Source organism: Cajanus cajan, chromosome 4, assembly GCF_000230855.2.
Source record: "Cajanus cajan strain Asha chromosome 4, NIPB_CcT2T_4, whole genome shotgun sequence".
NCBI lineage: Eukaryota > Viridiplantae > Streptophyta > Magnoliopsida > Fabales > Fabaceae > Cajanus > Cajanus cajan.
In genome coordinates, this window is record NC_138520.1 from 68,125,419 (window position 1) to 68,153,033 (window position 27,615).

A 27,615-nucleotide genomic window follows, 5' to 3' on the forward strand; every position below is an offset into this window, starting at 1 on the left:
TACCGTTACTTTTATAATGTTGTAAATTTAATTGTTAAACTCAACTAATTAATATTATAATTTTTTCATTAAAATAATTATATTTTTTAGCATTAAAAGTAAAATTATTTGGATAATAAAGAGATAAGTTTGTACACACATATATAATACATTTTTTAATTTTTATAACAATTATATTAAAAATATAGAAAGAGTAATAATTACCAAAGGTATATAAATTTTTATCCAATTAATAAATAAAAATTATTTTTATTTTAATCCTGTAAATTAAATCACCATAAAAAATTTTTTGTAATCAAAACAAAAATGTGTAGTTGTGCAAAGTAACACTAAGCTACTAGTATACTAACTCAACAGTGAGCAATAGACGAAATTGAAAAGTTATGAAAAAGACATTAATAATGAAAATTCAGTTTTATTAACAATTTGATCTAACAAACTACTCTTTAGAAAATAATTTTAAATTTATAAAACTGAAAATAAAATCCATTTTAGTTCAACTTTTGTAAAAATAATTTAGTTTTTTTGTAATTTAATCCAATTTAATTATTTATTAGTTTAGTTCTAATTAATTATTTAAAACATTTTCTAATTATAACTTTTTTTTTATAACTAAAGTGTACTAAACTATTATAGTTTTTAAAAACTAAACTTAAAATATAGTTTATTTTAGTTTTTTATAGTTTAGTTTAATTTAATTTTTATAATAATTTAATTTAATATAATTTTTTGAACATCCCATTAAGAAGAAGTCTTGGGTGATAAGGAGCAGAGAAGGAAGAACATTACATTGCCATAGCAGTAGAATGTCATAATGGTCAAAGTCAAGATTGTGGAAGAACGACATCTTACCGTTGTGACGGGGACATTATAAAAATTACATCTTTCTACATAGATTATATAACCAATGTAAAATGTCTATGCTATACTAGTAAAAGAAAAACATTAAATTTATATGCAATATATATGTCATTTCTCAATAATTAAAGATAATTATTCTATTACTCCCTCTATTTCAAATTAATTGTAGTTATAGTATTTGAAATTTGTCTGATTTATGTTCTCACACTTTAATTTAATATTATTTATTTTTTCTTCTAATTTTCCCCTTATTAATTATTAAATCACCATAATTAAAAGTAATATATTTATTAGAAAAATAAGGTTATTTTAGTGGATTTATATAAAAAAAAGTGATATATTTATTATTATTTTTAATTTGTGTGTACAAATCTTAAATTACAATCATTGTGAGAGTAGAAGAAATGTTATCAAAACTCTTATTAATAAAGCAATTTTTTTTCTTGTAATGTTTAAGTTTTTGTTGATAATAATGTAATTAATTATTATAAATCTACAAATCTATAAATATTATAAAAAAGATATCAAAACCTTTAATCTATTTTTGGTCTCTAATTTTATTAAGATTAATTTATCCTTCAAAACTTTCACTAACTTGTTTCATTTCATCTCTTTTCTCTTTCATTCATTTTCTTCTGAATAAAATATATAAAGAGATAAAGTGTCTCTTTTTCACAAGTATATAAAAGAAAATACTGCAACATCTTTTTATTTCCACAGTGATTTTGAGTATTACAACTTTAATTATTTAAAAAATTAGAAAATCAATTTCTTTTAGTAATTACCATTCATCAACTCTTTGAATAACTGCTTAGTCTTTTGGAAATAGTCATTGAATTTTTTTTATGCTTTTTTATTTTTTTTTGTTTTTAAAACATATTGAGAGACATATAGTGTCTCTTTTTCCCTAATTGATTAATGGTGGTCTTGATGTTTGTTGCCACAAAAGTTAAGGCACATGGAGAAGTACTTCTTCCGTTTTTTTTTCATAGTCCTTTTGTCAGAGTTTGTTGTTTTTTTTATTGTCATTTTACTAAATTCAATGACTTATTAATTTTTTCCCCTATTTTTATCCTTGATAATTAATACATGTTTACTGAACCGTATTTATTTTTAATGTCTACCTATTTTTTCTCCAACTACCCATATAAAGTTAATGTGCATTTATAAGAACAATATGTTCCCAACAAAATACAATAAAAAAACAATAAAAAAACAAGCACTATAAAAAAAAACAATATGTAATCAATGCATTAATAATTAATGGGATAAATTGCAGTTCAATAGTCTCAAAAATGCAAAAAAAAAATTAAGGATAAAATAAGAAAGTAAGTAATAAATATTTTTAAAAACTAAAATATCAATGATTTCTTTAAGTCTCGTGCAAAACCTTAAACGATTATGAAAAAAAAAACGGAGGGAGTACCAAATTATTTGGGAGTCATTGTTGAAATTTTAGAGAAATATGAGGAATGTTAAACACTAAAGATAGAATCCATGAGTCTTAATCAGGCATCGTTTGCATGTGTTGAGGATATATATCATGGCCAGAATAACAACCATGAGGGGGCCGGGACCTTTACATGCATGAACAAGAGACTTGATAATCTTGACAACTACTGAGTTAATTGTTATCACAGGGACCAAAGTCTAATTAAGATTAATTGTTTTGTGTTGCATATTTGGATCGGAATGTGAACTTAATTGCTACATATATCTGGATGAGATTTTAAATTAATTGTTGTAGTTATCTGGATTATGGGACTTTATTCTTAATTTAATTATAGCTTGATATTGATCCCTTTTTCTTTTTTACTTCCAATTGATGATGTTATTAATTAAATAAGTGTATTGTAAATGTAAAATCTAGAAGAATTATTTTCTTTCAGATTTTTCTTGAACCAAACACATTACAAATAAGATAGCGATATATATATGATAGATATTATTGTAACATTTATTGAGATGCAAATCATAATATATAAAGCACTCCCCAGTGGGATACAATGGAGGAAATTAAACCATCTTTATTCCCTCTTTGCTGGTTATTACTGCGAAACAAGTATTCGACAAGCGTAAACCCTCGTGCAAGCTGTTCAGTTTACCCTACAACGAACAAAGTGAATTTGATGTTACTGTCGTCTATAAATATATAATCACTACTAAAAATATGTCATTTATCCAAGGATTTTCATGCGAAAAAATATTTGTAGAAAATTATTGCAAAAATTCTTGCAAATATAAATCTCCAATAAATTATTGCAAATATTTTTATGATTTTAAATTTGCAGAAAATTCTTGCAAATTTTACTACAAAAATATTAATTATATGAATTTTTTGTTGCAAATAAAATTTTTTAAAAAAATTGCAGATTTTTTTTTATTTTCCTACAAATTTTTGTTTTAAATATAAATTTGCAAGTAATTTGTTTTTTTTGTGAGTAGTATTTCCTGCCAATTTTTTTTATTTATGATTATTTTTATTAATTTAAAAATTGAAAATATTTTTGACTCCTCCATAAAAGTAAACACATTTCTGTCTTCCTTCACAGTACTGATTACATTCACCTCCGCAACTGTATTTTTACTCATCACCGCCGCACAACACTTCTCAAGTAAGTCACCTCCGTATCCTCCGCACCTCCGTAAACGTAACCTCCGCACACCGCTCACTGTAACACTTCTCTCAGCTCCAAACCAGGCCGGACTCCTCCCTAGCTCCGCCAAGCGCCGCCGTACGCTCTGAAATCTTCCGTCGTATCCGCCCTCTCCGCTTCCGGCCTTCCGATCTGGTTTGTTCTATCTGTCCTTTGCTCTGAACTGTGAAATGTTGGATTTAGTTCCCTTGATGCTGATTTTGGTTACGTCGATCCTCTTATGAGGAATTTCAGAGCATAATTCATTTAAATCACTTTAAACAGAGGGCAGATTTTTGTACGCCTGTTTTCAATTCGCATTTCATTTCACCCCTAATTTATAGATCTTTTGATTGGGATCAATGACGAGTAAAGGGATCGTAATTTCAATTAGTCACGTGTAAAGGATCTAAGATCTGTGATTATTTACTATTTAAGAGCACTCGGATTGACTTAGATTTACGATCTTCGAGTCGTGGTTAGTTTGGTATCCTCACGAAAAATTGTGGTGAATTATTCAGGGAAGAGTTTGTGTGAAAAATTCCTTGCTGATTCTCACCCCTAATTTTAAGGGGGTGCCAAATTGACTCGTAGTAATGAACAGATAATGTGCTTTAATGATGTATCATGTTTATTATTTGGAAGTGGATCATTTTATTGTTCAATACTACTTACAGTCTAATACCTATGGCTAATTGTCAAGCTCTCTGACGTTTATTGTTATTCTTGTTTATCTTCTCCAGTCATACCAAATGGCCAACAGAGTTCAAATTCCTACCAACAGTTCAGAACTTATTGCCATGATTGCAGATGAGGTAAGAGTGGCAATGTCGTGTGTGCATTCTTCTTTTCCTAATTTTTCTCACCGTACAACACTTTATTTTTTGTGTGCTTTTGAATGTAGATTTGAAGTACCAACTCAATGAGAGAGAAGACAATGCTTGTAATCTGAAAAATGTAAAAGCAGATGTTGGTTGGAGGTAAGATGTTTGTTGGATATGTGTCTCGTTTATTGATTGCATACCTTATTTTAAACCACAGTTTTGTTTGTTAAGAGCTAGCTAAGATTTGATTCCTTCCAAGAACAATTCCATTCAACAACTCCTGAAGGTACATTAATTTACTCTTTCACTTTTGTAATATCATTCTCTCTTTCTGTTTTTAATTGGATGAATTGTGATGCAAGAAAGGACGGCGTTGATCCAACTTCTTGGGGAAAGAAAGTATCCTCTCGTGCTCCTTTTAGGATCTGAATCGAAAGCATTAAATTGAAATGCTAATGTTAATTGAACTAATGTTGTTTGAAAATTGAACAGTAAGATCATTGAAGTGAGTGGCGCGGAGCTGCAGAGGCTGATAGGCGATGTGAAGAAGTTGCAGCTTCAAAACTGGAACCTCGCTCAGTCAAATAGCCACATGTTAGCGGTTAGTTAGTTTCCACCAAATTGAACAAATGCTTTGTTAATTGAAGGTGATTGTGATAGTAACTATTTCTGCTTGATTTTGCAGGAGCTTAACTTGGGGAGAGAAAGGGTGAGTTACTCAATGAGTTGGTTCATTTCCCTAACTCTATTTGTATTTGTGGATTGTCTAAGATTGTTTTGAATTGTTCCAGATAAAAACGCTGCAGCATGAAATTTTGTGGAGAGCTGCTTTGCTTAAAGGAAAGACCATGGACGTGCAGGTATGTCATGCTTTGACATGAATAGTGTACTTTTTATGGCTATGAAGCCCCATTGTTCAAAAAATTAGAAAGTATTACTGATATAATTGGTTTTAGAATACAGTCCAGGATCACATGTACAATTTTAGCCACAATTTCAAGATTTTTCAAACCTCAATTCTACTAAAGTTGAAGCGACATCAACTGTATTTAACTGCAATTTCTCAATATTAAAAACATGTAACTAAATTGATGTCGCAATTTAAAATCTTTAGTATTGTACCCTATCTGGTACTGATAATTATATAACTAATCGTCTAATCCAAGGAGTATCATTCAATTTTTATTAATTTTATTAGAATTCTATTGAGTAATACATGTTCGGGATAACGCTAACATATTTTGCACAAGGCTAAAATTAGAAAGGGCTGAATCTTTTTCTTTATATCCTTAATGGGTAATTCAATTATACAGAGCCAAGTTTATTGAGTGTAGAACAGATGATTTTTCCTGGTTTTTAGTCATGAGTTGGCGAAAAATGTTCAACTTTATAACGTGTATAGGAAAAGTTATCCATTGGTGATCCTGTTTTTATGCCATCTCAGTCTTCAATACTTCCTCAAACAATGCACAATATGTAGTAGGATAGGCCATAAACAATGCTTTCCCTTCCTTTTTTCCCCCTTAATCTCTCTTATCGTCGTATGTGAACCGGACCTCTTCATTTTTACAGGAAAAAGTGGAGATTACATATGTGAGTGACACTGTTTAGTGAAAACTGGAACTGAAGAGAGTCAAGTATAGATTAATGCATCAAAAGTGGAGATTGTTGTTCATTTTGGATGCTTACTGTGATTTCCTTTCAACATTTTCCCAAACTAAGATAGTTTTGGAAATGCATGTACACTTGTGTTCCTTCCAATGAGTAGCACTATGTCATATATATAGTAGTCAAAGACTCTTAGTTCTAAGTAGTAATTAGACACTGTATAAGTGTATATGTTACCTATTAGACTGCCACTATAAACATGATAATAACAACATTACTAAATGTTGAAAAGTTTGAATAATGTAATAATATTTTCCTTGGCAAACATTGCATGGAAATAAGATCTTATTAAGTTATTAGCAATAATTGGTATATGATTGGTCAATAGAGGAAATGATTGGAAATTTATTTGATGGATAATCACCACAGATTGAAAACTGTAAACATTTCTATAAATGAAAAAATAAACTCTAGCCAAGTCTGCCATCTCATTATGCTGATGATGTTGATGTTTAGACTCCCAGATGTTATATAATTTGGACACCTGTTTGTTAGTCTATTTCACATAAGCTTCATATAATAAAGGGTTGAATGGAAAATTTCACTCCAGTACTTGAAATCTATCACTGTTTGATTTGCAGAACTTCCTAAGAGTAGTTCCAGTCATTGGCATACTTCATGACAAGAAAGCATTCAAACCTGTTCTAGATCCACCTGAAGTGGAAGCAGTATTTGATGCACCTTTGGAAATGTTTCTCAAGGTTCATGCTTACTTTTATTTTGATTTTTGTGTTCTTCATTCTTAATATCTCTTGTTTGATATCAATACTTTAACCAGGATGAAAATCGAAGAGAGGAGGAGAGGGAGTGGATGGGAGAGAAGTTTTTGGTACATTTCTTTGACTATGGCATCAGGCATAAAAAATACCTCATGAGGTTTAACTGCTAGCATCTTAATTAGGGCTGCGTCTGTTGTGTACAAAAGGCCACCAGCTTTCGTTGAGCAGAATCCTGAATTCAAGATTCCATAAGAAGTATCCAAAGATACTGTAATGCGTTGAGCTCATTATTTATTGTATTTTTTGTCCTTGATATTTGTTCTTCATCGTGCAAAATATTCACTACGTCTAGAATTATAGAATCCATAGCAATTGTCTTGGGACTTTGGGAAGGGGGAGATAGTTAGAATATTAGTGAGTCAGAGACATATATAAATAAATAAGAAGAATAAGAAGACTGAAGGGGAGGTTAATTGAAGTGTACAAATTACCCATATCAGCACTTGCTGCCACGAGTGGCTATTTTTTCCTTTGGTGGCCCAGGTTTGGTAACATGCTAACAGCCCAAAACGTGAAAGTTATAAGAATTGTGAACTTGCAGGGCATCATAATATTAAAAAAAATTATAAAAAAATTACCTGCGATTTTTTCTAGGAAATTTACTTGCGAATTTGAAATTTTGCAGAAAATTTACTTACAAAATTTTAATTTTGCAGAAAATTTACTTGGGAAATTTTAATTTTGCAAGAAATTTACTTGCAAATTTTAAATTTTGTGGAAAATTTCTTGCAAAAATTTTGTGGATTTTAAAATTTGTAGAATATTTTTTGCAAATTTTCTAAGAATTCTTTTTCCACAAGAAAGTTTGCTGCCATTTTTTTTTTGCAATAAAGTATTCTATAGATTTTTTTTATAGCAAAAATCATAAGAATTTTTTTTGCGAATTTTGAAATTGGCAAGAAACAATTATCCACGAAGATATTAGCTGCGAAAATAAATTTGTAGAAAAATTCGCAAAAAACTTATTTCCTACAAATTTTAATGAAAAATTCCTAGGAAAATCCTTAGATAATAGAAAAAATTCTAGTAGTGAATATATGCATGAAATGTCCCAATGTTGTGTAGTTTGATAGGTTGACTATGGTGTGTAAGTATATGTTCATGGGTTGAAAGTGTATACTACAACAAAATAGATTTTTAGTGGTATTTAATATGACTTTTAAAAAAAATTTTACTGGCATTTTAACATTAGCCATTATATGAGGTAATGTGAGACTTGTAAGATGAGGGTTGTCTTCTACTTATATATTTTTTTTAATTTTCTTATTTCTAGAATGGCTAATGTAAGACTTGTAAGATGAGGGTTGTCTTCTACTTATATATTCTTTTTAATTTTCTTATTTCTAATTGATGTGAAACTTGTAAGATAAGGATTGTCTTCTATTTATATATATTTTTTAATTTTTTAATTTTTTTAATTATCTTATCAATAGTCGGTCCCCTCAAGTTTAGGGACTATTAAGTTTGATAATAGTAAGTTTAGGGACTATTGAGTTTGATAATAGTGAGTAATCTCATACCAACTTAGAACAATAAGTTATAGGTCTAACTCAACCCTACAAAAAAAACTTATAAGGTGAGAGTTATCATCTATTTATATACTCTTTAATTATCTTGCTTCTAGTCGATGTGAGACTAAAATTTTTCTTAATAAATAATTGTCGCTAATAATAAATTTTGGTGTGATGTAAATACATTTTTAGTGATCATTATATATTAATTATTAATACTTTTATTAAATAATAAAATAAAGGTAATTAATTTATTGTCGTTAAATAATTGTCGGTAATAATAAATTTTGTTGTAGTGATAATCGATTCCATATCTCAAACATTTTATCACTTTTTTTAACTAGTGTGATAAGAAATTAGAATAATCTACATAGGATTCTAAGTATAAATCTTATTGTCATTATTGTAACATCTATAGAATAAAAAATATATGTTCATATGATTAATTTAGTTTTTATTAAATAAGTTATTAAATTTGTTTTTTTTTAAATAAGGTCTCAAGTTCAAGTCTTTTGTATGAAAAAATATATTTAAGAGAGAGAATTTTACTAAAAGTAATTAAACAAATTCACCGATAAAGATTAATCATAAACGAAATCGATAAATACTTCATATCAATAATATGATTAAATTAAAAAAATTACTAATGATAGAAGCTAGCAAGTACCAACACCTAATTAACTATTAATATATGACATTGAATTAGTTGATTAAGGAGAGGGTCCATATGAGTGATCTTACGTGTTGCAATCTACGGTGGGGGTGATCTTGTAGCGCAAGTTGATCCCACAGGCGCCAGGGAGGGCTGCAAGTTTTGCAAGGTTTAGTCCAGGCAAGTTCAAAACATTGCTTTTGACGCATCTACATACCCCTCGACGATCTGAGGTGGTTTTTGCTCGGTTGTTTATGCTCCTAGCCCCGTTGCAGCATATTCCTGGGACACGTTCATTAGGACTCCTTAGGTACCTTATGCATGGTGCCACTGTGAACTGCACCTCGCCACATGGAATATCAGCTTCTGCCAAGGGAATAATGTGTCCAAAACTAACCAAGAACACTGCCACAGCCACGCAGGTAAGTTTCACAAGTAGAGGGCTAGCCATGATTAGGAAATATTGGTGGAGGAAATTACACTTCAAGAGTTATAGCTAGTGAGTGTAGTGAAGGTCGTGATGATGATATTAATTTTTGTTATGTGCACTATATATAGATAGAATATAAGTTCTGCCGGGTACATTATATCAAAGGTAAATTAAGAAATTAACCTATTGTCAATCAGTTTAAATAGAACTGAATTCAATTTTTTCAAATAAAATTTTATATTTGAGTTTTATGGATTAAAAAAATATTATTGAGACTCCTCTTCATATAATTACATTTATAAAGATTAATTATTAATAAAATTGATATTCGATAATATATTGATTGATAATACGATTATGGCCTAAAGTATGTAATTATTACCGGTTGATTTCATTGAATGCAAGCAATTGAATGACCTCTAGCTAAAACCTACAAAATAATACAATGAGTAGATATTGGTTTAGTCAAATATGTATATATGACAGTTCAAAATGGGTTGCACAGTGCAAACTTGATCACCCGTTTCTGTATGTGTATGGCCATGTGGTTTGGATAGTTTCTGCATCCCCCAGAATGATCTTTTGGGCCCTAAGAGATGTTGCCACTTTCCTAAGAATTAAAATTTTTCACATGACTGCACGTTGCATGTAAATTTTAAAGTGAGATTTTTTAAAATATAACAATAATGTCTTTTAATTAAAAAAATAAAAATATTTTAAGGATGAGTTTTAAAGAATAATTATATTTACTTTAATCTCTCATAGTATCTTTATTAAATCAAGGTAATCTTTTTGCTATTTTATTAAACTAATTCGATTAATTTAATGACACGTGACAAATTACAAAAATACCACACTAGTTAAAATTAACAATTAGGTGTTTGTAAAAAAAATTGACAGAAAAATTAATTTAAGGAATATTAATAAAGACATTTTAAACTCATTATAATAAAATTATCATATAGCTAACACATATCAAATAGTGACACTATAGATGTCATAAAAAATTATTTTTATTCATACAATAAATATAATATATATCGGTATATTGTTAAAAAGTGTGGATATAGACTATAATGACACAAAATATGTTATTAAATCTCATTCAAAATCAACACTAAAATTGTGTGCAATTATATGTCAAATAGACATATACCTACATATATTGTATTGATAATGATACTTTTTATATATCATTATATTTAATATTTCTTGTAATAATTTAAGGAATAGATTCGACCCTAAAATAAAAATAAGAGCTAAAATTTTATTTTATCTTATTTAAAACAAAACAAAAAAACCTCAAATTTCACACCTCCTTAAACAAACTCTCATGAATAAATTAGACTTATACTTCTATCATAATTACAATAATAATATCATAGTTTAAACTTAAAACATTGTGTATATTCCTTTAACTTCCACCACTAAATCAAATTTAATGATTGATACTCACACTCCTAGATTGAGAAAGGTTGAAATGAATTTAAAACTTAATTTGTCGGGCGGTGTCATTTTTACTCCAATTTACATGCAAAGTGACTCAAGACAACATAATAAAAGGAATTCAATAAACAATCATTTTCATTGTATATAAATAGAGGAACATGAAGAGAAGAAACCTCAACCGAAACATCAGTGGGAAAAAGGGCAGGTAGAATTGATCAATGGCGAACTCTGGTGTGGTGAAGCTGGTTTTGATGGCAACTGTGTGGGTGGCAGTTTTGAGTCCCAAAGCCGAAGCAGCAGTGACATGTGGACAAGTGGTGAGCAACCTCACTCCGTGCGTTTCCTATGTGCTGAATGGTGGCAAAACGGTGCCTGTCCCGTGCTGCAACGGGATCAAGACCCTCTACAACCTCGCTCACAACACACCAGATCGCCAAACAGTTTGCAACTGCATCAAAAACGCTATCAGGGCCATCCCTTATAGTAAGTCCAACGTAGACCTTGCTGCTGGCCTTCCAAAGAAATGTGGGGTCAACATTCCTTACAAGATCAGTCCATCCACCGACTGCTCTAGGTAATTCACTATTAACCTAATATATTAACCGATGATATATTGTCACATGGTTGATAGTCGTTGAATAAAATATTTTTAATAAATATCAATATCTTAATTTAAATTAATGAAATAAAGTATTAAACGATTTTTTATGAAATAAACGAATCCTTAGATATATGTGCATATATATGAATATAAGAGTTGCATTGCTGTATGTCTTTTATCGATGGATCTTTCCGATCTGATCATGGCCATGGTTATACCCTTTTGTTTTGATGCAGGGTGCAGTGAGGTAATTAATTAATGATAAATGGAGCAGTAACTAAAGAAGGATATGCAATACTTACTGTGTGAATAAGTGGCTACATATAGGCCATACTGGCATGACTCGTAGATTCTTACATGCTTATTTAAAGCATCTACGGCTACCAGTCTTCTTATCGTATGCCTCATGCATGTTTGTGTTTCTTTTCTAAGCTGTTTATGCATTTAAATAAATGGATGCGCAGTTTGTCTCTAAATGATACACCATCTCTGATATATGCTTGAACCTTTCTCACTCTCTCAGAGTAGAGAACTAAAATTCAGCTAAGATTATCATTTGTATCATTATATAAAGGAGTGTGTGACTCAAATCATGAAACTCAATTTAAAAACAATTAATAACAACTATCATATTAAAATAAATTATATAAATTAAAAGATTATGAATAAAGTTATTATGTATCATTATCATTATAATTTTTCTATCACTATTGTTATGATCGTCATTATTATAATCACATGTATTTTCATAATATTGTCATTATACTACCACCACCTCTAATGTTGCTATTAGTGTTATTATTGTTATTGTTATTGTTGTCACTGTCATTATCATTGTTATTGTCACTATCATTGTCACCATTGTTAATGATAATAGTTGTAACGATAGAAATAATGTTGTAGCAATGATGCGATAAAAATGGAAGTGAAAGCGATAAAGATAGAAGTGAAAGTGATGACAATTATAATAACAGTGACAACAACAATAATGATAAAAGGAACTACAATCACAATAATACTTGATAACTTTATTTGGAATGATTTAATTTAAGCCTTTTATTTTTGTAAGAATTATTATTAATTATTTTCATATTTTGATATTAATAAGTATTCTTACTTGAGTCATTCTCATATAAATTTTTTTTTAATAATTATTTTTATTTTTTATTTTTATATGAATGTTTTACTCCTTATTTATTTTTTTAAAAAAATTACTTATAACTGCTCATAAAAATAATAATTACTTTTTCTTCTTTTAATCACATATGGAATGTCCTTTTTCTACCGGAATATACTCACAAATTCAACCGATAATTTTTTATAGTTTTTATGAGACTCAAATCAAGAATATGGTTTAATGTTTTATAAGAATTAATTTAAAATAGTTTTTTAAAATTAATTATTATTTTCTTAACAAGAAATACAATTTATTAAAGAAATACGCTTACATACTTGAATAATAAGGATTCAACACAAGTTTTAAATTTGGAGTATAAATTACTATATTATATTATATTATATTATATATATATATATATATGTATGTATAGGACAAAAGAAATATAAATACGTATATATATTTTTATATACTAAATAAAACTTTTCTATGGATAAAGAAGAAAAATAAAAAGATACATACGTACTTGAATAATCGGGATCAATTGAAGCATTGGGTTTGTTTACCGAGAAAAGCAAAATGCTAAAAAAGAAAAATGTCACAAAAGGAAAAAAAAAAAAAAAAAAAAAAAGTGATATATGGTAGACAATAGACATTGATTCAAATCCACTTGATAATAAGTCATACAAAAAAAACGGAGAAATATATGAGATAATTCATCAAGTAAATAGTAATCATGATGAATTCAAGGAGTCAACGCTGGTGAACTCATCACTGCTCTACGAAGTTTATCACAAGAACATGCATATAATCTTAATTTGCAGTTTGATCAAAGAATAGAGGAATCGAACGAAAAGAATTTATATTCGCAAGTTTTTGTTCTTAATTTGAGCTTGTTGATGAGAGTGGAGGTCCTTGTTGCTGCCAATAATCTCCACTCAAGACAAACCAAGAGGATTTAGTTGGCCCACCACCAACAATCCCACCGTATCATAAGAATCCAAAAGTAACCGAATGGATTATGTTCATCAATTAAAATAACCCAACCAAACTAATCTAGTTGTATTTTTTTTATAAACGACTAAGTTGGATTGAATTTATTTATGGAAGAACTTAATGATTAAATAAATGCAAATATAATTCACATTTCAGAAAATTTTGACATCGATTTACACTTTTTTTTAATAGATTGGGAGTAATGGAGGTGATGGGATGAATAAAGTCCTTATTTTTAGAATCAAATCGGCTTAGTTGTAAGTGTTAGAATAATATGTATAGGATAATGCTAACGTTGTATTTTTAATAAATTAAGAAAAAAAAATTTACTTTTGGTCCCAATACAACATCTTTGACATTTAATATTTAAAAATATTACCAAATTAAGAAAAATGTTATCAATCATAATTAGCAACATTTTTATAATTAGCAACATTTTTATAAATGTAATATAAAGTTCATGTTACCAAAAGGTTTTAGCAATATTTTAACATACCAATTGTAACATTTTATAAAGTTTGTTAATTGAAATCTTTTCCCACATTTAACAAATGTTACAAAATTTATTTTTTAAACATCTAATCAAGATGATTTGGATCCATTATTGCTTCCTTATTAACTCCAAACAATTAATTGAAAACCTAATATATATATATATATATTGTAACACTGCAAGCATGAACCTATGCATTATGATGAATTAAAATAGAGATAAACCTCTTATTTAAACCTTTTTTTGTCTATCATGATATCATTTAAAAGACAACATTAATTTGTCAAGTTTGTAATATAACATGTAATATCTTATTTGTCAGAGATAGAACCAAAATCATTTAAGTGACTATTACATTTTTCTATGAATTCTCATCCTTTTTTGAGTTAAGTGTAACTTTCATGTCAAACAATAATATGTCTTGGTATGCACAATTTAAATTACCACAACTACCACTAGTTTCACTCTAAAATCAACAACATAAACAAAATAAAGGTATAAAAAGTTAATAACAAAACTTTGGATACTTTAAATATAGCAATATAGTCAAAAATGTTCTCCCATGCTTCTCATTTCTCTTTCCTCACTAGATCCTAGGACATTCTATTCCAACTTACTCCTCTTTCTTGGTCAATTAAAGGTTGATGGACGGCCAAAAAGTACTTAGATTACGACTTTCATTTCTTATAAGTATACTTAAATTTCTAGCCTCGTGCATAGATAAAATGCATAATATAAAAATCTAACATGAATTAAAAAAAATAGAGTAAGATACCAACTAGAATGGTTTTAGCAAGATTTTCCTTATTTTGAATTTCTAAAGCAAGATTTCTTCATAAATCAAATAATATAACAAAATGAAACCACCAAGATGAAACTCTTTCAACTTATCCTTCTTGTGTTGTTTCTTGTGAGTTTTTCCCTTTTTTTGATTTATCCAAGTTAATCACATAAAAATGAACTTTGGGCTTACATTCTCTTTTTCCTATTTGTTTTACTTGAAAAATCATTAATTGCTCTACTTGTGTCAAGTAGAGTGCATTGATTGCATTTACCTTCAATCCTTTTAAAACACCACAAAATATCTCTTTTTCTTTTGAAGAAATTGTAAATCGTGTAGAAGGAAGAAATACCTTGTTTGATCCTATGTCTTTAGGATGAATTTCTTCTATTATACCCATCTCTACTAAGTTATGATGGGATTTGAGATTGTCCTTTGATTTCTCCTTTATATTCAATAATGTTCCAACCAAGTTTTCACATAAACTCTTTTCTATATGCATCTCATCTAGATTGTGATGATGCAAATTAGTCTCCTAGTATGAAAACTCAAAGAATATACTTTTTTTGGTCCATGAATCACCTTTTTCTTTTTTCCTCTTTTGATGTTATTTCTAAACACATTTTTTCTATCACCTAATATATCCAATATGTTAGACCTTGTTAATGGAATAGGTGATACTCCTAATTCTTATGTACCATCAAAATACTTCTATATTTTTGCCACCTATGTTTTGAGTCTAAAAATCTTTGATGACCCATATAGCACATCTCTTTACTATTCTTCGAGTACCTAGAGCATGTGTAGTGGTTACATACAGGACATGTCAATTTTTCACTAGTATGTAAACCTGATAACAAAGAATATATGCAAGCAAGTCACTAACTGTCCAAAGTATTGCAACATATGCCTAAAATAATTGCTTACTAGAAGCATCATAAGTTTCAAACCCATTCTCCCACAACTCTTTTAACTCATCAATAAAGGTTCCAAATAGCTATCAATATTGCTATTATGGGAAGAAGAACCAAGAATAAGTAAAGACAACATCAAATAAGGTTGCTTCATACAATCCCATGGAGCTAAATTATATGTCATTATAATTATGGACCAAACACTATGTTCACTGCCCATCATCTTATATGGAGTAAATCCATCGCTTGCTAACCTTAGCCTCACATTTTGAGGATCTAATGCAAAATTAGGATGTAGAGAATCCAATGTTTTTCAAGTAAGTGAATATGTTGGATACCTTAGTTTTCCATCTTTGGTGCAACCTTCATTATGCCATGTTATTAATTTAGCAGTTTTTTATGACATAAATAGCTTCTTGATCCTTGGTGCTATAGGAAAGTATCTCAAAATTTTGGCTAGAATTGGAGGTGAAGCTATCTTACAAGGAACATTTCTTCTAGAATTTTGAACCTTCATTTTTTTATACTAGGAAGAGTGACACTTAAGGAATATAACTTCATTCTCATACTCCTTTCAAAATAAGATATAATCCTTCAAACAAGCATGACTTATTTCATAACTAAAACCTATGTCCTTAATGATAAACTTGGAATGTTGATGGCAAGTAAGAGTTTTCAAAGAGCAACTTTCTTAGAAATTGCAACAACATATTAAATGATGTTGCTCCAACCATGAAGATTCTTAATCTGAAAAAAATGAACAATGATTAATAACTCTTAGAGAAATTTTTACAACTAAGGTATTGGTGGGCATCATATACCAATTTGCAAAATCTAGTTGTTTCTTTATCAAGTTCTTCATTTTCTTCATTTATAATATCATCAAATTAATTTTCTCCTAAATTTGTTGGCATCATGAAGGTCTCATCTAATAGTTCATATATATCCAAATTATCATTCATACTAAATTTCTCATGTTCATTATCATATGCCTTTTTTGAAGATCCACTTTCTCCATGAAAAGATCACTTCTTTTAATTTCTATCAAATACATCACAAACTAAATGCTCATGCACTTCCTCTCAATTACCCCAAGAACAATTTTTACAATTCTTGCATAGACATAAAATTTGATCTCCTTGGACAACATTTTAAAATGCAAAGTTTAGAAAATTTTTCATTCCATCCAAATACATACTAAATGATTTAGGTTATTGTACCCAACTCTTATCCATAACTGTTATTTCATGAAAAAAAAAATCAATATACCTAAAAATAAAGAAAATTCAATATATTACAATACAACAATTATTAGGAAAAAGAACATTCTTAAAAATTGAAGATATGATATCATGAATCAAATAAAATGGTCTAAAATTCATTAAATGAGTAAGATTCACTTCACTTATTACATGTTATAAATGCATAGGACAAGCAACAAGAAATTTGATTATTTCTCTTATAAAAATTACAATGAACTTATCCTTTAAGAGAAATGCACTAAGTGGGAGTCCAATCTTCAAAATCTAATCATTTTCTCAATATAAATATACCTGCAAAAGTCCAAATAAAAAATCATTTATAAGGAATTCTAAAGCTTTCAAAAATTAGAATCATGTAAGTCATGACTTTTACATCAGTTTCTAATTCCCTAAAGATGACAAAAATTTAAGTAAAACTTCATACAATTTGTGATAAATATGTGAACTATGGTGACTAAATAATAATTTCTTGAAGACTAAATTTGTGATCTAAGTTTCACTACAAGAAAATTACATATTAGCGAGGGACTATTCCCTCGCTATTTCGTCTCTAACCTCTCGCTAATCAGATTTGCGACGGAATAGTGATGAAATTGCGAGAGACCACTCCCTCGCTAAATACAGGTAGCTAATTAGCGAGGGATTTAATCTGTCGCCAATCCCTCGCAAAATCCGTCGCCAATCCCTCGCTAAGTTCCTCGCTAATTATATTAAGGATGCTTACCATTTGCTCGCTAATTTGCAGTCAAGCTTCCCCGCTATTCCCTCGCTAAGGGGTCGCAAAATATCCCTCTCTAATTGGTAGCTAATCCCTCGCTAATGTTCCCTCACAAACCCCTCTCTATTCCCTTGCTACATTTCTTAGCTAAGGCCTCGCAATTCCCTCGCTGAATATCCCTCGCAAATCCTTCTCTATTCCCTCGCAATATTTCCCTAGCAATTATCTCTCTATTCTCTCGCAATATTTCCCTAGCAATTATCTCGCTATTCCCTTACAATACTTCCCTAGCAATTATCTCGCTATTCCCTCGCAATGCTTCCCTAGCAATTATCTCGCTATTCCCTCGCAATATTTCCCTAGTAATTGTCTCGCTATTCCTTCGCTATATTTCCCTAGCTATTTGCTCTTTTTTCCCTCGCTATTTTGTCTTTCACATGATATGCCTCGCTATTTCCTGACAGATCCCTTACTATTATATTTTTGGTTATCATCGTTAATCACTCGCTATTTTGTCGCAATTTTATTTTTAATATTCATATATTCATCTTTACCTGCATTTTTCATACTGACTATTATAATTGTTTAGTTGTGATATCAAGATTGTAGTACCTGTATTTGCATATCAAATATATTGTGTCATCAACTTGCATCAAATAAAATAAAAATACTAAAGGCTAACTAAAACAATTCTAAATTACCAACATAATAAAAATATTCAGAACCAACTAACATAATAAAAATACTCAATACCAACTAATATAATAAAACTCTTCAAGTGAGTTAACAATGTTAATGTAAATAAATAAATAAAAACTAGAATTCAACATTTTCATTCTTGATTCTTCCCAAATTTTTTGACTGATGATGGTGATGGTATCTTTAAGGCACGTAATATCTCTTTCCTCAAAAATTGCATTTGTGCCTACATTTGTTCCTACATTTGTTATTGCAAAAGTGCTTGTATTTTTGCTTGTGCCTCAGTTCACGCAGCCACCTTTGGACATTATCAAAGGTTTGCCTCTTTATTATGTCATATACAAGTAAAGCACCAACAGCACCTCTATAATAAGCACTTGTAATGGCACGGTACCGCTCCTGACCCGTTGTGTCCCAGATCTGTGCTTTCACAGTTTTTCCCTCTACCTGTACACAAATAAACAACCCTTAGTAGTGCTGTAATACAAACAAAGCTTTCTAATTAAGGTTTCCAAAAATCGATCCATGGCCACAGCGTCAATGATTTTGTTCAATTGATTTGTCCGCAATTTCCAGCATTATCAAGTATTTCCACAATACCGTAATTGTAATTTATACCTTGTTCGTAATTAAAAATAAATAAATAAATCTATCATCCAATTCAAAAAACCCCCAAACATAACCAAAAAAATTTACTCAACATCCACTGCATGGTATTAGTCCTAAGTTAATAGATGATAATTATTTGGTTACTAATAATCCGAATTTTAAACTGAGAAGCAATCCATCAGAAAGTACAAAAGTCAGGCCAAGACTTCAATCAATTTTTTAATTATACTATAAATTATAAATCCGAGTCCTCATCCACTTGATCATAGCACCAAAAACTAAAATCATTCCTCCAAGACAACTATTCATACTAGTTGCTCTCCTCGGAAGAGAATCCGAGGTACTATAAGCTAATGAATCAATGCTTTGAAACAGAGATTAAAAAAGATAAAATAACATATTCAAATATCTATCTTTGCAAAATTAAAGCAGAAGGAAAACATAACAGGACAAAATCCAGACATGTAAAAATGAAATAATCAATCAGCAAAGTTGAAGTACCTGAAGAGTCCTGGTGGCGAACTCAACTCTGATAGTGGATTTGGACTCCAAACAGAACTCGTTCCGAGTGAACCTGGAGAGGATGTTGGATTTGCCAACACCAGAGTCTCCGATCAAAATGATCTTGAAGAGATAGTCATACTCTCCCCTCCGATCTCTGGAACCTGCGAGATCCAAGAGCGAATATTCATTCAGATCCAAAAGGGCAGCGTTAGGAGCGCGAAACGAAGCAATGGATCTACGAAGGAACTGAATCGTAAAGGAAGAGAACTCACCGTGAGACGGATTGATACGAGACAACGAGGGATTGGTGAAGGAACCGCAGAGGATTTTGGTGAACAAGAGAGTGGCTGAATTGGCCAATGGGAGAAAACGGAAATGTCGATGAGTGAGAAAGCAATTCCAACGCCAAATAAATAAGTTTTTTGGCCGATCTCGAGGATGACGACGGTCGATTTGACGCCGGCCTTCCCCTTTTCCTTCTTCGCCTTTCCCCCTGCCATTCACACACTCGCTAACGACACCGTTTGGTTCAGTTCATTCCTTGTAACCATTAACGTTGAGAATTGAATCGGATTTGAAAGAATGTGAATTGAACGCATAGAAACGAAATGAATATGCTTACCAGAGAAGGGGAAAACCTGCGCAACTTCTAAGCTTCTAAACGAAATGAACGCATTGAATACTCTTTGTTAAAATATTGCCTTAAAAAATTAATTTATTAAAATATATTTTTATCTTTTAACTAATTTGTATAATTATTTGAAATTAATTATATATTCTTTTATTTTATTATTTTATTTTTTCATCATCGAGTGTCTCACTTTTATTAATATATATAAAAATGATTTCTATTTTCATATGTATAATTTTTAGAGAGTTTTATTTTTAAAATATTAAATAATATAGAATAATGTTAATTATTTATTATTATAAATTCAACACTCAAATTCAAGATATTAAAATTTAAAAATTAAACGTAATACTAATTAATTCAATATATATTAATAATTTTTAAGTATCTTTAAATTAATATAAGAACATGTTGAAGTGTCTTAATCTCATTATAATTAATATATATATATATATATATAATATTATTTATTAATTAGTATTCATATATATTTTAACACAATTATTATTTATTATAATGAATTTGATATATCACGTCACGTGTATAAAATTGTTGTACTTTTTCTGTTTTATATAAATGTTGTGTTACTTAATATCTTTTTCTCTTATCATTTGACCTTAAAATATATATTAAAAAACATAAAATATTCATGATATATTAATCAATGTGTATTTAATATTTTATCAATTATTTTAAAAGAATAATTAATTATAATGTATAAATATTGTAGACAACCTTTACATTTTTTTATTTATGTATGATAAAATTATTAATAATTATAATTATTATTTTAAAAGTGTTATTTACGATAATTTTTTAATTAATTAACAACATAAACATTTGATCTTGTTTTCAATTCACCAAAATTTATGTTTTCTTTTTTTCCAATCTCATGTGTTGATTTTGTTTTAAGAGAAATATTAGTAGTATACTCACAATATATTTCTTATTATAGTTGGATTTTTTATAATATTTTTTTTTAAAGTTTAGTCAGTATAAATCTTTACAATATATTTCTTAGTATAGTTGGACTAAATTATATTTAACATTTATGATAATATATATGTGGGTTTTAAAAAATATATATGAGTGAAAATCCAGTTACTTCAAAAGTAATTCTTAAATGAGTTATTTAATGAATATAATTATGTTATATATTGAATTTCTTATTCAATAAATTAAGTCTAAAAATTTGTATACTTTATCTTTTAATCAATAATTTTATCTAATAGATAATATTAGATAATATTTAATAGTTTTTAAAATTAATATTAGATAATATTTAATAATTCTAAAAATATTTTTAAATATTCAATAATTAAAAAATATTAGATAATATTAGTCAATTTGTAAGACATTTGTTCTCTAAATTTGCGAGACATTTTTGAGGGTATTGCAAGCAACGTAATCTCTTATTTGCAAGGGATTAGCGACAATACTTTTCCCTCGCTGATTTGCGAAGGATTTGCGAGGGATTTGCGAGGGATATACTTATAACTCATTAGCGAGGGATTTGCGACAAGAAAAACCCTCGCTAGATGAAAATTTTATTTTTTTATTTTGGGTCATAATTTGGAGAGGGATTTGCTAGGCATTTGCGAGGGCTTCAGTTCCTCGCTAAATAAACACTAACTTTAGCGAAGGATTTGCGAGGAGATAAAGGTTGGTCGCAAAATGTTCCTATTTAGCGAGGGAATTTAGCGAGGGATATAAATCCAAGCTATTTCCTCGCTAATCCGCAAAATTCTTGTAGTGCTTGCGAGGGATTAGCGAAAAAAATTTCCCTCCCTAATTTGCGAAGGATTTGCGAGGAATTTGCGAGGGCTATACTTATAACTCATTAGCGAGAGATTTGCGACAAGAAAACTCCCTCGCTAGATGAAAAATTTATTTTTTTATTTTGGCTCATAATTTGGAGAAGGATTTGCATGGCATTTGCGAGGGACTAAGTTTCTAGCTAAAGAAGCACTAACTTTAGCGAAGGATTTGCGATGAGATAAAGGTTGGTCTCAAAATAGCGAGAGAATTTAGCGAGGGATATAAATCCAAGCTATTTGCTCGCTAATTAGCGAGGGATTAGAGAGGAATTGTGCTCCTCGCCAATCCCTCGCTAATTAGCGAGCAAATAGCTTGAATTTATATCCCTCGCTAAATTCCCTCGCTAATCCGCGAATTTCTTGTAGTGTTTCAATGACCATGACACTCAAAGTAAAGCATGTGACATTTAATAAGGGTGTTGGTAATCCCTATAATATCCTGAATATGACCATGAATCATAATCTACCCAAAGAAAATGATGTGTCTTGACTCTTAATTATTCAATGGAGCTCTTTTTTAGGCTTTGTTTCCATTGTCATTCAAGAGACACAATTTCCCATTGTAGTGGTTCACACCAAAATCAATGTATTTTTTTCTTTAAAAGGATAACAAAATAATAAATTCTTTTTACTAATATAGCTAAAGGCTATTCATGATTGATCTATTGGGCTACCTTTCTACTAGTTCAAAAATTTTGTACATTGGAATTAATTATAAATGATATCCGTTGTTGATATCATTTATAAACTAGATTCACTCTCTCAACTTTCGCCAATAGAACTATTTATTTTAGAGTTGGTGACTAATATGAAAATGCCAAATGGAAAATTATGTGATTACCATTTAGTCTACCAAATTGTTTTTATAAATTTTTAATTCTACATTATTGAATTATTCAAACATAATAAAAATACTAATAGGATTCGAAATCATAATTCATAACCAAAAAGTATCTTGTTGTCACATTAGATTTAAAGTGTGCTTTGATCCTTGTGGTCATGAATTTAAGTTTCTTGAAGTTGATCTAAGTTTCTCTGAAGAAAAAAAAAAGGAAAAAAAAAAAGGAAAATGATATAGGCATTACAGAAAAAATAATAATAATAAGGATCATAATCAACATAGAAAACCTTAAAATAAATAAGTTCAGAGAAACAAAAAAAATGCAAGATTATTGTATAATAACAACAATACAGACACAAAAAGGTTACTCTAATAGTAATATAAGAGGTTAGAACAAAAAATAAACATGGCAGATATTAATTCAATAATAAGGAAGGAGGGGGACCAAGTTCACTCAATGGACAGGTGAAACTAATGAAGAACCAGCCCAACAGTGATTCACATTGCTATCTCAAATAGAAAATGAGTTCAACTTAAGCCGTCACAGATTAACCTAATCCAACTTTTAACTTGCTAAAAAAATGAATTGAGTTGAAGTTGTTGACAAATTTAATTAGGTTAACTCATCAATTTATTAAAAATAATTTACAATTAAATTATTTGTTACTCTATTTGTCTTAAATTTTCTTTTAATTTTATGATCAAATATTATTTAGAAAAAGGAAAATTTGTAAAACTAGTAATAATTTAAATGATTTTAATATTTAATAGGCACTACTTAATAAGTCCATGAATAATAATAAAATAAGTTCGTCAATAACATTAAATTAAATGCACGATACAATGTGTGAGAAACTTGTCATTTATCTTCTATATGTGATGATGTGATGATAATACTGTATATGTATTGTTTAATTGAAAGAAGAATGTATTAAGGGGACATTTGTTAGACAAAATATTTTTACTTTTCTTGAAAGTTAGAGTTGAAAAAAAAGAATGTCAATTTCTCATATTTGGTATATCATTTAAAAACTAACATTTCTAGAAAACATGGTTTCTCAAAAATATATTTTTATGTATTTTTTACCAAATTGTTCATATGAGAATAGATGAAAATCTAATTAACATTCCTGAGTTAAGTGAATATTTTGTTACGATAAAAATATTATGTTAATTGCTCGGTTAACATAGTAAAAATCTTTAGTTGTCAAGTAATATTTATAAATATTTTTCAAAAATATTTATAATCAACCAAACAAATTTAATCATTATTAGAAATTATAATTTTTAGGATATATGATTTTTAGACATGAATTTTTTTTTTATTTTACTAAATGTCTCCAAAAGAAGATAAAATAAAATATATTTTACAAAAAAATTCACTCATAATCTTCGAAAGAGTGAAAATAAAAATATTCAAGAAGTTCGTTCATTTCAGAACTAACAATTTTTTTTTATGAAGACACTATCAAATAAAACTTTTGAACGATCAATTTACAAGATTAACATTTTGAAGTTCTAAATATGATCGTTGATATATACAAGGCCAGTATATTATCATTTTATACTTCTAAATTCTTACAGTTCTAATATTTTAATATAATGTAATTTGCTTAGTTGACGTAATTTAGTGAAAAGTTGTGCACCCACAAACTACATTTAAGTTACATAAAGCCAAAAAACTTTGAGTTGCTTTAGTTATCTCCAACGGCACCATCATCAATTAAAGCTCAGACGTGTAAAGTGTATATGATTGATGAAAAAAAACAAAGAAAGATAAAGTTTTAAAAAAATGGTCATATATGAATATATGATAGTATCATACAAAGCTTACGAACTAGAATCGGCTTTAGCAGAACATAAATTTGATAGTTTGATTTGGAGGGTCCACCTGCTGCTGCATGCAACGCAATTGACATAATTGCATTAGGTGGTTTGCACACAAATATGGTCCTGTTTATGACGTTTCATCGTCTGTCACCTGCTTTATTATCAATTATCGAGAAAATTGCTACCACATCATTTACATGCCACACAATGAATTGAAATACCAACTCCATATTTTGCTGTTTTCAACAACACTAAAAACAACATATTTTGCCTGATATATGTGAACGCTCAAAAATTCAATGGGAGTTGGTTTCTCTGAGAAAAAAAGTTACATAACTTAGGCAAGTATGTAATTGTAAAATTTGGATTCATCCAGCAATTTCAACCATAATCACAACAATTTTGTTAATTTTTAATTGAATATACTTTTTTATTGATGGGCCATTATTAGTCATACCTAACGGATTTATTTTTGGTATAGATTACCTGACGGGTATTTAAATTTATCTTTATTTTATAATCATTATTACAAGAAATGTTATGTAGTAATTTTTTATACTTTTTTATCTAATATATTTTTAATTATTGATTAAATATTTGTTAGAAACTATAATTTTTTGTAATTTAATTAATGACTCGAGTCATTTTTTTTTTAATTTTCAATAATTAGTATTTTTATTATATAATTACAACAAAATTCATTATTATCGACAATTATTTAACGATAATAAATTAATTGTCTCTATTTTATTATCTAATAAAAATACTAATAACTAATATATAATGGTTATTAAAAATGTATTTACATCATACCAAAATTTATTATTAACAATAATTATTTATTGAAAAAATTTAAGTCTAACATAGACTAGAGATAAGATAATTAAAGAGTATATATAAGTAGATGATAACTCTCACCTTTGAAATTTATTTTGTAAGGTTGAATTAGACCTATAACTCACCATTATCAAACTTAATACCACAATTTAAAAATGTTTACTTTGTAAAGATTGATTAGACAAATTGTTTGATACTTGTATCCTTTGGTTAAGGACTGAATTTGATCTCTTACGATTAAATATATTATTTTATTCTTATAAGACTCGACTTGGTAAACAAATCCTCATTAAACTAAAAAAAAATATTCAACTAATTTGATGAAATACTTCAAATTGTGATTTAATCCAATATAACACTAAACTTATGGACTAGAGTGAATTGCATTGAAAAGTTTGTAAATTGAAATCCAATCATGCACTTATTGTGTGTTTTGAAAAAAATGTAAACAATGCTTAACATGGATCTCCAAAAATGTTGTCAAACTTGAGTCAATAAACCACTAGGACCAATATAATAGTGGAAGAGTTGGGATAGAATGATCAAAGTCTTAGATTCAAATTTTGATGTGTCATTATAATTTTAATAAATCAAAAATAAAAATTGGGTCAACAAACTCGCTTGAGATAAAGAGTAACAAAAAATCGTGTCTATTTTACTAAATTCAATATACCAATTAAAGCCTATGATTTCTTTGTTTGAAATTTATCTAACCTTTATTAGCTTAATATTATTTCATTTTTTGTAGAACTTAGATAAAATAGAAGAAAAGAATTAAAATGGACAAATTTAGGCAAATCGCACTATAAGAAAATTGCCATATAGTGTGACACGCATCTTATAGTGACACAATAAGTGTCACTAAAAACTAATTTTACCTATATAATAAATATAATATATGTTAGTATATTATTAAAAAGTGTGAGTATAAGTTAGAGTGACACACAAAATATGTTGTTAAATCTCATTCAAAATCAACACTAAATATTATGTGTAACTATATGCCAAATAGATATATACTTACATATATTATACTTATAGTAACATTTTTTGTATATCACTATATGTAATATTTATTGTAGTACCCACAAGCTAGCCTTGCTAGAAAATAAGTGACTCAAAAAAAATTTAGTTCAAACAGGCTCATTTAACAATTTTAGTTAACGACTCACCTCTCTATATTAGAGAATCTCCATTTGACAGCTCTAACCTCCAATGTAATAGCTGTTTTTGCATAATCTTTTGACATGATTTTATAGTAAACTTGAATCTTGATGGAGAACTAAACACACATTGTAATTAGTAATTGAAATTCAAACATAAATTTTAGCTTTGAATTGTGTGTAAGCATGAGAAATGAACTCGGAGTGGTTGAAACTTCTTGACTTCATCCCGACTTTAGAAAAATACCTCACTTTTGATCGAAATAGGATTTGCATTTTTTTTTTGAAAATGTCAAAGTTGGGGATGGGGAAGCTAATACTCACACCCAAATCCATCTGACAATGATGAAATTACAAAATACCCATACATACAATTAAAACATTCCTAAATGAAAATGGAATCAGATCGAAACCATAGCCACACACATCAGTTTCTTTCGTTCTTTTGTCCTCCTTTTCACCTTCAAGATGATGTTATATATCATTTTAAAATTAGTTTAAGCCCTTTTTCTTAATTATTTCCAAGAAAATCAGTTGTCATCGCAATGTTCATGAACGACTCTTTCTCTAACATTTTTTTTATTACCAGTAACTATGACTCGGTTTAAGAATTTAATAGGTCTAATTAAAACTAGTTTATGTGTTATACATAAGTTAATTTGCATTTTTTTAAGGAGTTATATAAAAAATTTCTATAAATTAATTTAAACATAAGCTAATTTTAATATATATAAAAAATTATTTCATTTTTTTTAATTTTTAGATAAATTTATACAAACATGTCTGACCCTTTGAAAGAATATCGATTGAATTTCAGTTATGCTCTGTTCGTAGATTTCAGATTTGTCATTACGCTACTCTCAGATTTATATTTGCAAATCTCTCGGTTATTACTCAACCACTAGATAAGTAATTTTAGTTCTCTCTTCTTGCATATACATTCTTTAATATTTTCCAATTTTATTTTGTGGAAGTTACAAATGCTCTCCGGT

General features: G+C 28.7%; 3 protein-coding genes across 3 annotated transcripts; 1 reads left to right on the forward strand and 2 right to left on the reverse strand.

The window, feature by feature from the left end:
* Positions 1 to 9,016: 9,016 nt before the first annotated feature.
* Positions 9,017 to 9,382, reverse strand: LOC109816740 (non-specific lipid-transfer protein 1). The gene has a single exon (XM_083073756.1). It carries the CDS (start codon positions 9,380 to 9,382, stop codon positions 9,017 to 9,019), a length of 366 nt encoding a protein of 121 aa, XP_082929882.1.
* Positions 9,383 to 11,021: 1,639 nt separating this feature from the next.
* LOC109816761 (non-specific lipid-transfer protein 3) lies at positions 11,022 to 11,887 on the forward strand. Its single transcript, XM_020381873.3, has 2 exons — positions 11,022 to 11,384; positions 11,648 to 11,887. Exons 1-2 carry the CDS (start codon positions 11,029 to 11,031, stop codon positions 11,655 to 11,657), a joined length of 366 nt encoding a protein of 121 aa, XP_020237462.1. The 5' UTR covers positions 11,022 to 11,028; the 3' UTR covers positions 11,658 to 11,887.
* Positions 11,888 to 18,426: 6,539 nt separating this feature from the next.
* LOC109790321 (uncharacterized) lies at positions 18,427 to 20,038 on the reverse strand (the record flags this gene model as incomplete). The annotated part of the gene is made up of 3 exons (XM_020349454.3): positions 18,427 to 18,838; positions 19,502 to 19,665; positions 19,777 to 20,038. Coding segments are annotated over 3 exons (666 nt in total), but the record flags the coding sequence as incomplete, so codon positions are not given.
* Between the last annotated feature and the right edge of the window lie 7,577 nt (positions 20,039 to 27,615).

Excerpts from the sequence above, each read along its gene's own strand:
- LOC109816740 (XM_083073756.1), bottom strand. The coding sequence starts at position 9,382 with ATGGCTAGCCCTCTACTTGTGAAACTTACCTGCGTGGCTGTGGCAGTG.
- LOC109816761 (XM_020381873.3), top strand. The coding sequence starts at position 11,029 with ATGGCGAACTCTGGTGTGGTGAAGCTGGTTTTGATGGCAACTGTGTGG.